The 12,604-nt window shown below is 36.3% G+C and overlaps 2 protein-coding genes across 2 annotated transcripts; one reads left to right on the forward strand and one right to left on the reverse strand.

Moving 5' to 3' along the window:
* Positions 1 to 291: 291 nt before the first annotated feature.
* LOC116114770 (potassium channel KAT1) lies at positions 292 to 4,591 on the forward strand. The gene is made up of 11 exons (XM_031400908.1): positions 292 to 961; positions 1,044 to 1,259; positions 1,386 to 1,541; positions 1,649 to 1,706; positions 1,816 to 2,133; positions 2,467 to 2,706; positions 2,830 to 2,928; positions 3,022 to 3,054; positions 3,171 to 3,356; positions 3,460 to 4,195; positions 4,419 to 4,591. Exons 1-11 carry the CDS (start codon positions 783 to 785, stop codon positions 4,559 to 4,561), a joined length of 2,364 nt encoding a protein of 787 aa, XP_031256768.1. The 5' UTR covers positions 292 to 782; the 3' UTR covers positions 4,562 to 4,591.
* Positions 4,592 to 4,633: 42 nt separating this feature from the next.
* LOC116114769 (mannosyl-oligosaccharide 1,2-alpha-mannosidase MNS3) lies at positions 4,634 to 10,085 on the reverse strand. The gene is made up of 6 exons (XM_031400907.1): positions 9,728 to 10,085; positions 7,928 to 8,865; positions 7,381 to 7,642; positions 5,812 to 6,009; positions 5,500 to 5,648; positions 4,634 to 5,342 (listed from the first exon to the last, which is right to left on the reverse strand). Exons 1-6 carry the CDS (start codon positions 9,803 to 9,805, stop codon positions 5,093 to 5,095), a joined length of 1,875 nt encoding a protein of 624 aa, XP_031256767.1. The 5' UTR covers positions 9,806 to 10,085; the 3' UTR covers positions 4,634 to 5,092.
* Positions 10,086 to 12,604: the final 2,519 nt, after the last annotated feature.

Raw genomic sequence — 12,604 nt, forward strand, 5'->3', positions numbered from 1 at the left:
ACTTATGGTTCTAATTGCGTTGAGGAAAAAACAAGGCTTGGCTCTCACTAACTGTGAAGAGGGAAAGAGAGGATGACTTAAAATTGAGTTTGTTGGACAGTTGGGAGGGTTTCATGATAAAAATCAAATAAGAAAGAAGAGTGTCATACCTCTAAACAAAGGTGCAATTGGTCCAGGTGGCATCCATGAATGAAATCTCCTTTCTAAATCTACTAGATTAAGGGATGTCTGGCTCTGGCCCATTTACGGAAATTGAAAAGAAACACCCCAATACATTTTCACTCAAATTTGTCCAAGCAAACCAAGCCCTTCTCTGTATATATCATTCAATCTCCACATGCGTTGATGATGGAGCGCCCACCAGAAGCACCAGTACACCACCATTGTCATTTTTCATCTTTATTCAATCTTCTCTTTCTCTCTCTCAGAAATTCATCACTGCAACTGCATTGTACAAGATTCATGTCTGCCACTTTCACTTTCACTGCCCTCTGGCTTCTAGTTTTTTCCTCTACTTCTCTTGTGTCTAGCTTCCTTTTCTTGTGCAAACTGGATGAAAGATTTCCCGCTTCCTTTTCCTTCCTTAATGAACTGCTAGTTGCATAATCTTCCACACAATTTTTTGAAACATGTCAGGAAACTATTGAGATAAAGGTTATCAAAAGGCACCTTAACTCGTGTCACCGGTCACAGGCTCTCCTTATATATAGTCATTCTCAAGGGTCTTAAACTCCACCAAAGTCTTAACACTATTATAGACTTGAGGAATTCAAATACCAAACATGTCATTTTCTGGTTACAGAAACTTCTTCAAACGATTCTGTATCGACGGGTTCCAAGTGGAGAGTGTTAATAATGGCAGTTTCCTCTCTAGCGATCTCCTACCATCCCTTGGAGCTCGAATAAACCAGTCAACCAAGCTACGAAAACACATAATTTCCCCTTTCAATCCCCATTATAGGTGATGATCCTTCTCATAGTTTAATCAGATATTTCTTTCTGTATTATACCTGCTCCTCATGTCCTACTACTACTCATTTCAGGGCCTGGGAGCTGTGGCTGGTTGTTCTAGTCGTTTACTCAGCTTGGATCTGTCCATTCGAGTTTTCATTTCTAACTTACAAGAAAGATGCCCTTTTCATTTTCGATAACATCGTAAATGGCTTCTTTGCCATTGATATCATTCTGACCTTCTTCGTTGCATATCTTGATAGCCAATCATATCTTCTTGTTGACAATCCCAAGAAAATTGCAATCAGGTGATTAAGAGTTTCGCAGCCTTTAATCAAACATTTCTTCATTTAAATAAATGTAAAAGATAAAAATGATAACGTTGGTTTCTACGGAGACTGAACTTTCATAACATGATCAAATCCAACTTACAGGTACATATCAACCTGGTTTATATTTGATGTCTGTTCGACGGCTCCATTTCAGTCTTTCAGCCTCCTCTTCGGAAATCACAGCAGTGAAATTGGTCTCAGACTTCTCAACATGCTTAGACTCTGGCGTCTCAGAAGAGTCAGCTCTCTTTTTGCAAGGTTGATAACTAATCCAAACATGCATCTTTTTTTCCCCTAAAAAATATTTTTTAACTGCTATAGTGGAAGAATCACTATACTTACCAAACCACTTGGCTTTTATTCAGACTTGAGAAGGACATTCGGTTCAACTATTTCTGGACACGGTGCACGAAGCTTATTTCTGTAAGTCATCAGGAACTTCAACTCCTTTTCTTTCCAAGATAATATAAATGTTCTTCACTCCTCTCAGTCATTTAAATCATGGGTTTATTCCCTTTCTGGTTGACTTCAGGTAACACTGTTTGCAGTACACTGTGCTGGATGCTTTAACTATCTGATTGCAGAAAGATACCCTGATCCAAAGAAAACCTGGATTGGTGCAGTGAACCCCAATTTCAAAGATGAAAGCCTTTGGAATAGATATGTAACTGCCATGTACTGGTCTATAACAACTCTGACAACAACTGGTTATGGAGACTTGCATGCTGAGAACACCAGGGAGATGCTGTTTGACATATTTTATATGCTATTCAACTTGGGATTGACATCCTACCTCATTGGAAACATGACCAACCTTGTGGTTCACTGGACCAGCCGCACCAGGAATTTTGTATGTTATCTTTCACTTACGTTTCCTCTTTTTCCAAATTTTTAACCTGCTAAAGAATTCCACATATCGAACTCACACCAAAAAGACTTCATGAAAAGGAAAGAAAAGAAACATAGATTTAAATGACAAAACAAATTATAAGTCACATTAACAGTAGTGCTAAAAGAACCCCATTATTTTCAAAAAAGTACAGAAGTTTTTTAACTCTTCAGTATAGCACCTAATTGCAGAAGTTCATAGGCAGTTTTGGATTTAAGTTCTAAATCTCTAAAAGAGAAGGATGCTGTTTTTTAACCTAAAATTGCTAATGAAAAGTGGATTTTGGTGTTACAGAGGGATACAGTCAGAGCTGCTTCAGAATTTGCTACACGGAATCAACTGCCCCCTCACGTACGGGACCAAATGTTGTCACACATATGCCTGGGGTTTAAAACGCAAGGACTCAAGCAGCAAGAAACCATGAACGGTCTTCCAAAAGCCATTCGTTCGAGCATTGCACAACATCTCTTCTTTCCCATCACTCAAAATATCTATCTCTTCCAAGGGGTTTCCCATGATTTCCTTTTTCAACTGGTAATACATCAATGGACACTTATAAGTATATATGGCTCCTATTTACCTAATATGCCTGTCCTACAGCATTGATGTGAATATTACCTTCAGAAGACAATATTGAGTCCACTCTTTTCTTATAAGGTTTCAGAAATGGATGCCGAGTATTTTCCACCAAAGGAAGAGGTTATTCTGCAGAATGAAGCTCCAACAGATCTTTATATACTGGTCTCAGGAAGAGTGGTGAGTGCACCTGAGTTTTCTTTTTCTATAAAATCAAAATAGATGCAAATTTAGCACATTAAAATCTGATTCTGTAATAAATATCGGTTGCAGGAATTCATATCCTATGTCAACGGCCAAGACCAAGTATGTATAGTTGTAATATTCATAATAGTTGTAACATTCAGATATTTTCTTTCAGACTACTGTAAAAGAAAAACAAACAACAAACCTAGCTGAAAAATTCCATGTGAACTATGCAGGTCCTGGCAAAGGCAGTTGCAGGAGAAGTATTTGGAGAGATTGGAGTTTTATGTTACAGGCCACAGCCCTTCACAGTGAGGACCACTGAACTTTCTCAAATTCTACGACTGAATAGAACTTCACTGATCAACACCATCCAAGTAAATACTGAAGATGGGCGCATTATAATGAACAATCTTTCTGAGGTCTGTATAATATTGAACAGCTTCTAGAGTAACAAAATAATTTATTGGTTTTAACTTTCAATTTCAAATAACAAGAGCTGATGTTTTGTGTACAAATGCACAGAAACTGAAACAGCTAGAAAGCATGGGTTTCAAATACCCAACTACAGATCCGGGATTAATCCTCAACGAATGGCTAGATGGAGAACCGATGGGAGGGAGCAATTTACATGCTGGATGCCAAGAATCCCCAAACAGAGATCCGTCATTGCAGGAATTAAAAGACTTCAATATCCTGGGATCAGAAGCTACAGAGATGAAAGAAACAAACAAAGGTCAAGACTGCACTGTATATGCCATGGATGTAAATCCAAAAGTTGAAGATGGCCAAACAGAACTCCATTCTGCAATTCGAAAGGGGCATTTTGAAATGGTAAAACTATTGCTGGAAGCAGGTGCAAATGTAAATAAACCCGATGCCAGAGGATGGTCACCAAAAGCTCTAGCAGAACAGCAAGGAAACAGAAATATATATGACCTCTTATTAAGTTATGAAAATAGAACACCAGATGAACATAAGGTAGAGATCATTGGACCAGAAATAGCAGATAACACCGTAAATAGTCAAAGCAAACATAGAAGACAAGGGGGACCCAGTTTTTTAAATTCTCACTTGAAAAGAGAAGCCATACACTTCGGCTCATGCATTTCTAGCTCTGCGAGTGACAGAGAAGTGAACAAATCAAACAAAAAGAGAGTTACTATTCACATGCCATTTGAAAGCACAAGCACATCACAGAAGCAGCCTGCCAAGTTAATTGTCCTACCTGATTCAATAGACGAGCTCCTCAGAATTGCTGGTAAGCACTGTTTGACTTCGAAAGAACACTTGAAGATAAACCTGAATATTTGGGAAAATAATTATGAATCAATTTCAAGTTCAATAGACAGAGAATAATTAATGAAACCAAGACAAACAAGATTTTCTAACCTTGAAGAGAGGTCAACTAACTGCTTTAATCATATCATCTATTCCTTATTTTGCATCTAACCATTGCATGCCAAATCCTTGTAAAACTGCAGGTGAAAAGTTCGGAGGCTACAAATTTACAAAAGTCATCAATGCCGAGAATGCAGAAATAGATGATACATGTGTCATTCGAGATGGTGATCATCTGTTTCTCCTTCAAAACAAGTCTGTGAACATGAATTATAATGTGACATAAGATTATTGAAAGCCTATGATGTAGACATGCAGAAAGCTTGTAACTTTTAGGTCATGTATACCGATATAGATATAAAAAGAAATTGACTAGATAAGTTGATCAATTAGATCTCTAAAACTGTCAATAATACTACAAAAATGGAGAAGTCAAATACAAATGCTTGTACTTTAACTCAATATTTTGGAGGAGAAAACCCATCCACGTATAATTAATGAAAACATCCAATGAAGAATTATCACAAAATTACATGTTACAGTCTCGACATATCTGTTGGGCCATGCAGATACAGCTGTCTATAAAACTTCTTTCCACAGGCTTTTTGAGGGTGAAACAAGTCACTGGTGCTTTGCAAATGAAGTGTGATTGCATTCTGAATAATCTGGGGGCCTTCAGAGTCAAATAAACAACACGACCATGTAAAAGAAACACCAGTGAGTCCAAAAAGACCAGTTATGTCTGTGTTCAGGTATGACACACTCAACCTTGTGCATGCACATGAAAGCTTCAGCAGCAGGGGGTATGCCGTTCCCACTAAACAGTGCCTTTAATTGGAAAGGGATGAGCTTCTGTGTTAAAAACAAACTTATCCAAAGGTATGACAGAGCTATCAGCAAACAGCAAATACAAATACTTGAGTGTTTCACCCAAGAAAAATGTCTCCATCTTGTCTCTTCGAAGAGGAGGAAGTACAGTAACATCGTCTAAAGAAGTGTATCCACCAGAATCCACCTTTGTGTATTTCTCAAATGCTTCAAAAATCTGCCAACCCCATTCTCGGTATCTGCGGTATAATATATTTGGTTAGATCAAAAAATAAATGTAACTTAAATAAAACCCCTGCTATACACAGACAAACACAATAACGTGTGTTGTGTGGTCTGCAGCATCAATTTGAATAATACACGAAAATGTAGTTCCTGAGAATCTTATAAACATACTTTTGATCTCCTGTTATACGATACAAGACAAACAGTGATTCAACAGTTTCAGGACGCAATAGATTATGTCGGTCCAGATGTTTAATTATTATATCATTCACGTACTCCGAGCTCTTATTCCCACCATCAAGACCACCTTCATAATATTCCTGATTAATTTAGAATCAGATATCAGAAACTGTGAAAGAAAATGCAAAGTTGTAACAGTTTGAAATGTTGTAAAAGAAGAGGTGTAAAGATTCATGAAGCATATGCATATCAACAAGATCCTAAAACAATTACGACAAACCAAATTATGCATATAAAACTAACCTCTGTGTGGAAATAAGCAATTTCTGGAGCAAGGCCAGAGGAAGTTACTGAATACATTTCAAAGCAAGTCTTGGCCAGATCTTCTGCAAGCTTCAAATTTTCCAGGTCTTCAAAGGTAAGCAAATTGTCTTTCATAGCCTTTTCCTTTGTGATGCCTTTAGTAGCACCAAGTGCCAAAGTTCCAGGCAAGAAGCACACCTGAAGAGGACAATAGAAGTATTTAAATTAGGAAGGCATAAGCTTGCTTACAATTCATTCCAATGACACGTACCATGTTTACCAACAATGCCAACAATAATCATATAAATATTATGATGTATTAGTATATATATGGAAACAATTATGCTTGCCATAAATCAAAAAACACCAAAAAGGATTCTATACCACCAAATAATTTTTTCGCCGAATTAAAAAGTACGATAATTTCACAACAATATGATGCAATGCAGATGTCAAAATTTATTCATCTCTAGGAGAATTTATTGCTCAAGCTTCTTAGCAATGAACAAAATGTAAACAAACAATGAATTTATTGTTTCTCCACTTAAATCTTAATTATGATCACTCCAAGAAGAGGTGCTTATGCAACCACTCTTTAGGTTCTCATAGTACTCCATCAGTAAAAGTGGCAAGCAAGAAATATTATTCTCACAATCTCAAATGTGAAAAAAAGAAAAAAATGTGAATAGTTACTTTCAGGGAGGAGTGACAATGATCAGCAACTTCAAAACTATAAAAAATAAAAAAATAAGAACACTGGGTTGTCAAGAACAAATTTTTAGAACAACTTGCAGCAGCTCAATCTTAAATCTCTTGCGAAATTCATGAATCATGATGAAGACAGTTTGCAAATCAGTAAGGCAGAAACAGCATGGTAGAAATCTAGAAAGCATACTCTTGGTTATATATATGATACACTGATGGAAGAAGCTAGCTGTTTTAGCTGGTAAGGTCTCTTGGTGTCTAACCAAATACTTACGTCAAATCCCACCCTCACTGGGACAGCCTGGGTTCTAAGGAGCAGGAAAGGCTACAACATGGTTCATGGCCTGATATCCTCTGTGTGCGGGTGTGTGTGTGTGTGTGTGTGTGTGTGTGTGTATTAACACAGACAATGTGACAATAGAAACTATAATTCATACAAAATTTCAACATGTGTCATATTGTACAAGCTACAACTTATGTCCTATGGCTGAGAAATTGCTATTTGCTTTCATCTTCCGGTGTGTGTGTGTGTGTGTGTATTAACACAGACAATGTGACAATAGAAACTATAATTCATACAAAATTTCAACATGTGTCATATTGTACAAGCTACAACTTATGTCCTATGGCTGAGAAATTGCTATTTGCTTTCATCTTCCGGTAGCACCAACATGAATGCTTTAAGTAAATGCACATCAGTTATAGAATTCTAGGAACTTCAAGTTGAGTTCACAAACCAGAGCCAATTAATGAGAAAAGAATAACTATAGCCATCTTCTTTTAATTTTAAATGTTCAAAGGGTTACAGCATAGGTATTAGAACTAACCAGCTACGTGAATAACTGTATACTAAGTAGCACTTACCAAGTGATCCATTTTTGGACTGAAAGAACCTCCTGATCCATAGGGCAATTCCCCCACAAAAACCAATTCATTTGGGATTGATTTCCGGACAAGGAGGTGTCTGACACCCTTCATTGCTTCCTCATACATGTCATGTAGATATTTGAAATTAATGTTACGACTGGTCCCTTGCTGAAGCCATACTTTGATTAGATATTCATAGTAGCTGTCACCACGAGATCCCAGTCTAAAATTTTCTCCACTAAATTCCCCAGACTGAGGGCTGCATTTCATAAGTGTTGATATCAATAAACAAAAAATTTCATTAACTAATAACATGCACCACAAGAAACAAATGTAAACAGTTATTCATAATTGATAAAACATTAAACATGAGATTGAACATTAGTCATATTTTATAATATAATATAGTTTGAACACTGCCAATGGAAAACTGAAAAGGACTGTTCAGAAAATCTAGAAAGAAATGACAAATGAAAATCCAATTCTAAAAACAAAGAAGGGATTAGTAATGATAATGATAAATCTTAAAAGTGAATGACTATACCTTACAAAGATAGGAACCAGGCCTTCCACCTTTGGGAGAGTTTTAATATGTTCCATAACCTTCATGGCTTCCATGCCATACTTTGGGTCACCAGAAACAGTAGAGAGATAGTTAAACTCAAGCTGCAATGTGGAGACTTCAGACGTACTACTCAATCCACCTGGAGCTGGATGTGCTGAAGAATCCCGTAGAACAACATCACTATAGGGAATAGAAGTTGGACTAGAAGTAAATGCAGATAGGAGACGATCAGCCAAATTTTTTGCAGTTTCTAGATAAACAGTTGGTCTGGGTCCTGTACTAGTCCGATTCATCCCTTGCTCTCCCCCACTTAAATGATATGCACTTAAAAGACCACCCAAAACACGTATGGTAGTTTCAAATAAGTTAACCTGGCCTTTATGAGTAATTCTATCTAAAAGGTGTTTTTCAATCCATAAACCAGCTTCAGAAACCACTTCATCAAGACCCATTATCATTGCAGTATCAAGAGCATCCACAACAGTGGCACCCAGACCTCCTAACCCATCATTTCCCAGCTTACTCAGTGGCATAAGCTCATCATAACCCATTGCGTATTTTTTATAACCAGACCATGCATGAACAAAAGCTTCCTTCACTTTTTGTTGTTGATCTATCCACTCCGATCTCACACTTGTATTCTTAGTCTTACCTTTTTCATCTGGTGAAAATCGTGGAGGAAGCCTTGGTGGTTTTCTCCAAAATCTTTCAAATCTGGTGCTACCAACTGTGACCTGAGCTTCATCATTAGTTGTAATACGTTTTGCTACTCCATTTGAAACAGAAATGGCAGGACTTGCATGTGTCAGCATAAGATAAGCTAAACCAAAAATCATTAACACCATGAGAAACTTTCCTGTACTACAACTAACACAATCACGCTTTAAGTTACTGGTAAACAAACTCTGAGTGATCACCTGAGATTTTTAAAAATAAAAATGTAAGAGACGAGTCATTTCAATGTAAAAAGTTTAATTGTCACACAACCTTAAAGTATTGCAAATACATCAAAACAATAAGAGTGACTTCTTAAGGGGGGGAAAAAGGATAAAAAAACATCAAAAGCGAAGCTAAAAGTATCCTTTATACTTTGGGGATTTGTTTGCAATTTGAGGCCTTTATTTCATGCCTTTTGATGACCAATTGACTTCATGTCCGGCTTAAAAGTAGCAACAACAGCTTTGGTAAACACACCATAGCATTAAGGTCAGTAGACTTAAAACCTCTTAGTCAAATCTTAGCAAAATATTTAGAAGGTGCAACTAATTAAGATCCAAAATGGGGCTCAAAAGTTCCTGGAAAGATAATGTCAAGCTCTTTAATATTATTGATTCATAATAAGTTTTGCAGCAGACACCGACTGTTGAGAAAAAGCTTTTCACACTTAATTGGAGATGTTTTTTTTCACATTTAATTGGAGATGTTTTACTTTTAACTGAGATTAACACTTATAAGCTCTAGTTCTTGAACAAAGGCAAGCTAGATAGATAATTCATCAGTATAAAAATTAGATACCGGAAAAAATAAAAACCTGAAATCTAATAAATCTATAAACTCCATTACCTCACATTGTGTCAATCGATCGATCGCACGGCATTTAATGACTCAAAATCCAAATTTACCGATTGCAATCATACAATACAATCAAAATTAAGCTAACCAATAACGTAATTCAAAAAATTCAATCAATCATCGAACAAATATAAAAATAAAAAACTAAATCAAACTCGATTAACTAAAATCCTATCAATAAACGAAGATCAAGATCAGGTTATAAACCTTGAAGAAAGATCGATGACGAAACTTGGCGTTATCATAGTGAACATCTTTCATTGAATATGGCAGAGGCTTCGACATATTCGATTAAATTATCAAGCTAGGGTTTGTGGACCTGCTCTGCTCCGCTCTTTTAACGAATTTAGAGGCAGAGCGAAGACGGCACGAAATGAGAAATGTTAATGTTGCTGATCCAATTTCTATTGGATCAGAGTTTTGACGGAAAATTTTGATGGCGAGAAAGTGAGGGAAAATTACTTCGAGCGGGGAAATGATTCGCGTGAATTGCGGAAAAACACGCGAGCCAATTGCGTGAGATGAAATGAATCGGCGGTTTGTTTGGTTCGTTTTTCAAGTCAAAGTCCTGTTCATGTAAAGTAAATTAGTAAACAGATCGAAGCGAGAGTTTTTGGTTGCACTTTCTTCGCACGTTGTCGTTTTTGTTTTTTTCTACATGAGTTGTTACGACGTAGTTTGACATTCGATGACATCGGAAGACTCGCCACCGCCCAATAGTCAAAGGGTTATATTGTATTTGTAAACCTATAAAAATATATTGTGCAATTTTCACTCAATGCACTATGTTGGTGCCAAAGTCCTATATGGATTAAGAGAAAAGATTTGATGGCTTATATAATGCAATGATACCGTCATCATCTAGAGACGCATTTTCAGGACAAAATTGTCCAAACTCCAATGCCTCCACTTACTAAGGGTGTTCGGTTCCGGGTACCCTGTATTTTTTTAAGGAATCAGAATCGGAATCGAAACTGACGGTTCCTTGAAATTTGGAACCAGAACCGGAACCGACAGTTCTGGTTCCTAGGTACCCAGAACCAGACCTTGTAACAACAATTTCGGTTCCGGTTCTAGGTACCCTATAAATTTCATAACCACCCAAAAGTCTTTAAAATGGTAAAAAAAACCCTTAAAAACTTACAAATACCCCCTGGCAATTGTTAACAAAAATAAAATTTAAAATTTAAAATTACAAACTCCATTACTTTGTAAAGGTAGATTCTCAAAAGTCAAACCAACTTACTTTAAATGTTATGAAATATAAATATAAATAAATTCACATTACTTTTTCTACAAAGGTTTTTATTAACTCCCCTAATCTTTAATTTTATTTTATATTAATCTCAGTTCTTGGTTACAGTTTCGATTCCTAACTATAGGAACTGGAACCGGAACCGCATAGTAATGGTTCCAAAATTTTGGAACTGGAACCTACCCGTTGAAGGTCGGTTCTAGGTAGGAACCGGGTACCCGCCGGTTCCGATTCCAACTGGTTCTTTTGAACACCCCTATCACTTACCATGTGTCTAGATTCGACCCTCACCACCTTATATGGTACAAGGACAAAACCCAATTCCTCTTCCAATGCCTTTATCCTAAACAAAAATGTACTACCAACCTTTGGAAGTTAAATAATCACTTGAACAACAAAATTTAAGGTATTAAAAATATGGTCTTAACCAAAAATTTAGGTTATTAAATATGGGTTTGACAAAAGTATTCAAATATCTTTAATTTTTAGATCTAGGATATGGATGTAGATTTTTAGGATGATTGATTACAAATTTAAGTATATTTAATATGTTTTTGACAAAAATGTTTAGGTTATTAAATATGGTTTGATATCAGTATTCAAATTCTCTCAATTTTTAGATCTAAGATATCACGTAGATTTGAGTGATTGATTAATTGACAATAATAATATAACAAATGAAGAGTTGGAAAATAATATGTACGATAAACATTAGTATTCAAATCCTTTTACATGAAACATGAATTTGATTTTAAAATATTCTTTACAAGAGACCGAACTCAAATTGGAGTAATCATTGATCGGTGAAAGATTTGAATGTGAATGAAACTTTTTTTTTTTAAATGTATGCAACAATATACCTTTAACCATCTACTAGGTGTCCAGGTGGGACGATAAAGACTTTTGCATATATTACTCAAGAGGTTTTGAGTTTCGATTTTCCTCGGTTGTTAATAAGAGTAGCCACTGGAGGGTTTACTCAGTCGTTAACTTCAGGATCTTTAGGGATTAATCGAGGTGTGTGCAAACTGACCTGGACACTTTCGATCATAGATATATATATACTACAATATGAGATCACACATGTATAAAGTAGTCAGTTATATCTGTTGGAGTCCCACATCGACTAGGCACGCTCAAGCCTACTGGTTTATAAGAGAGGGTAATCCTCCCATTCAACAAGGTCTTATTGGGTGAGGAGTCAGACCCGTCTCAAATTTTATCTTGGTATTAGAGCCCAGGTTCAATTGAGTTGAGTGCTTGACTAACAAGTGAGGGGTTAGAGCTAGCAACTACCTCCATCAACAGGCATGACCCAACATATGGGCTTGACTGTGAGGAGGAGTATTGGAGTCTCACACCGACTAGACACGTTCAAACCTACTAGTTTATAAGAGGAGGCAATCCTTCCATTCAACAAGATCTTATTGGGTGAGGAGTCAGGCTCGCCTCAAATTCTACCAATATCTTTGATATTTTCTTGAAAATATACTGATTTTATGCTATTAATTAAAATGTTCTAATTCATAAGATTATATACAGTATAGAATAAGTGAAATACATACCAAATACATATTAGTGTAAATGAAAATTTGAAATTGAGACACCTATTTTAATACCAAATTAACACTTAAGATATAGTTTTTTCACCTACAGTCATTCACTATATATAAATACTTCCACCTACTGGTTGTCGATCTCAAGCCAAAAACTGTTGGCGATTACGATTGTCAATCTCGGTGCTTATAACTTTCTACAAATTCACCACAATCCTAAAACTCTAAGCTCTCATGGGTTTCCATCAAAATCAAACCTTGAAATGCTTTAGC

The sequence above is a fragment of the Pistacia vera genome, unplaced genomic scaffold (genome assembly GCF_008641045.1).
Source record: "Pistacia vera cultivar Batoury unplaced genomic scaffold, PisVer_v2 Contig722, whole genome shotgun sequence".
NCBI lineage: Eukaryota > Viridiplantae > Streptophyta > Magnoliopsida > Sapindales > Anacardiaceae > Pistacia > Pistacia vera.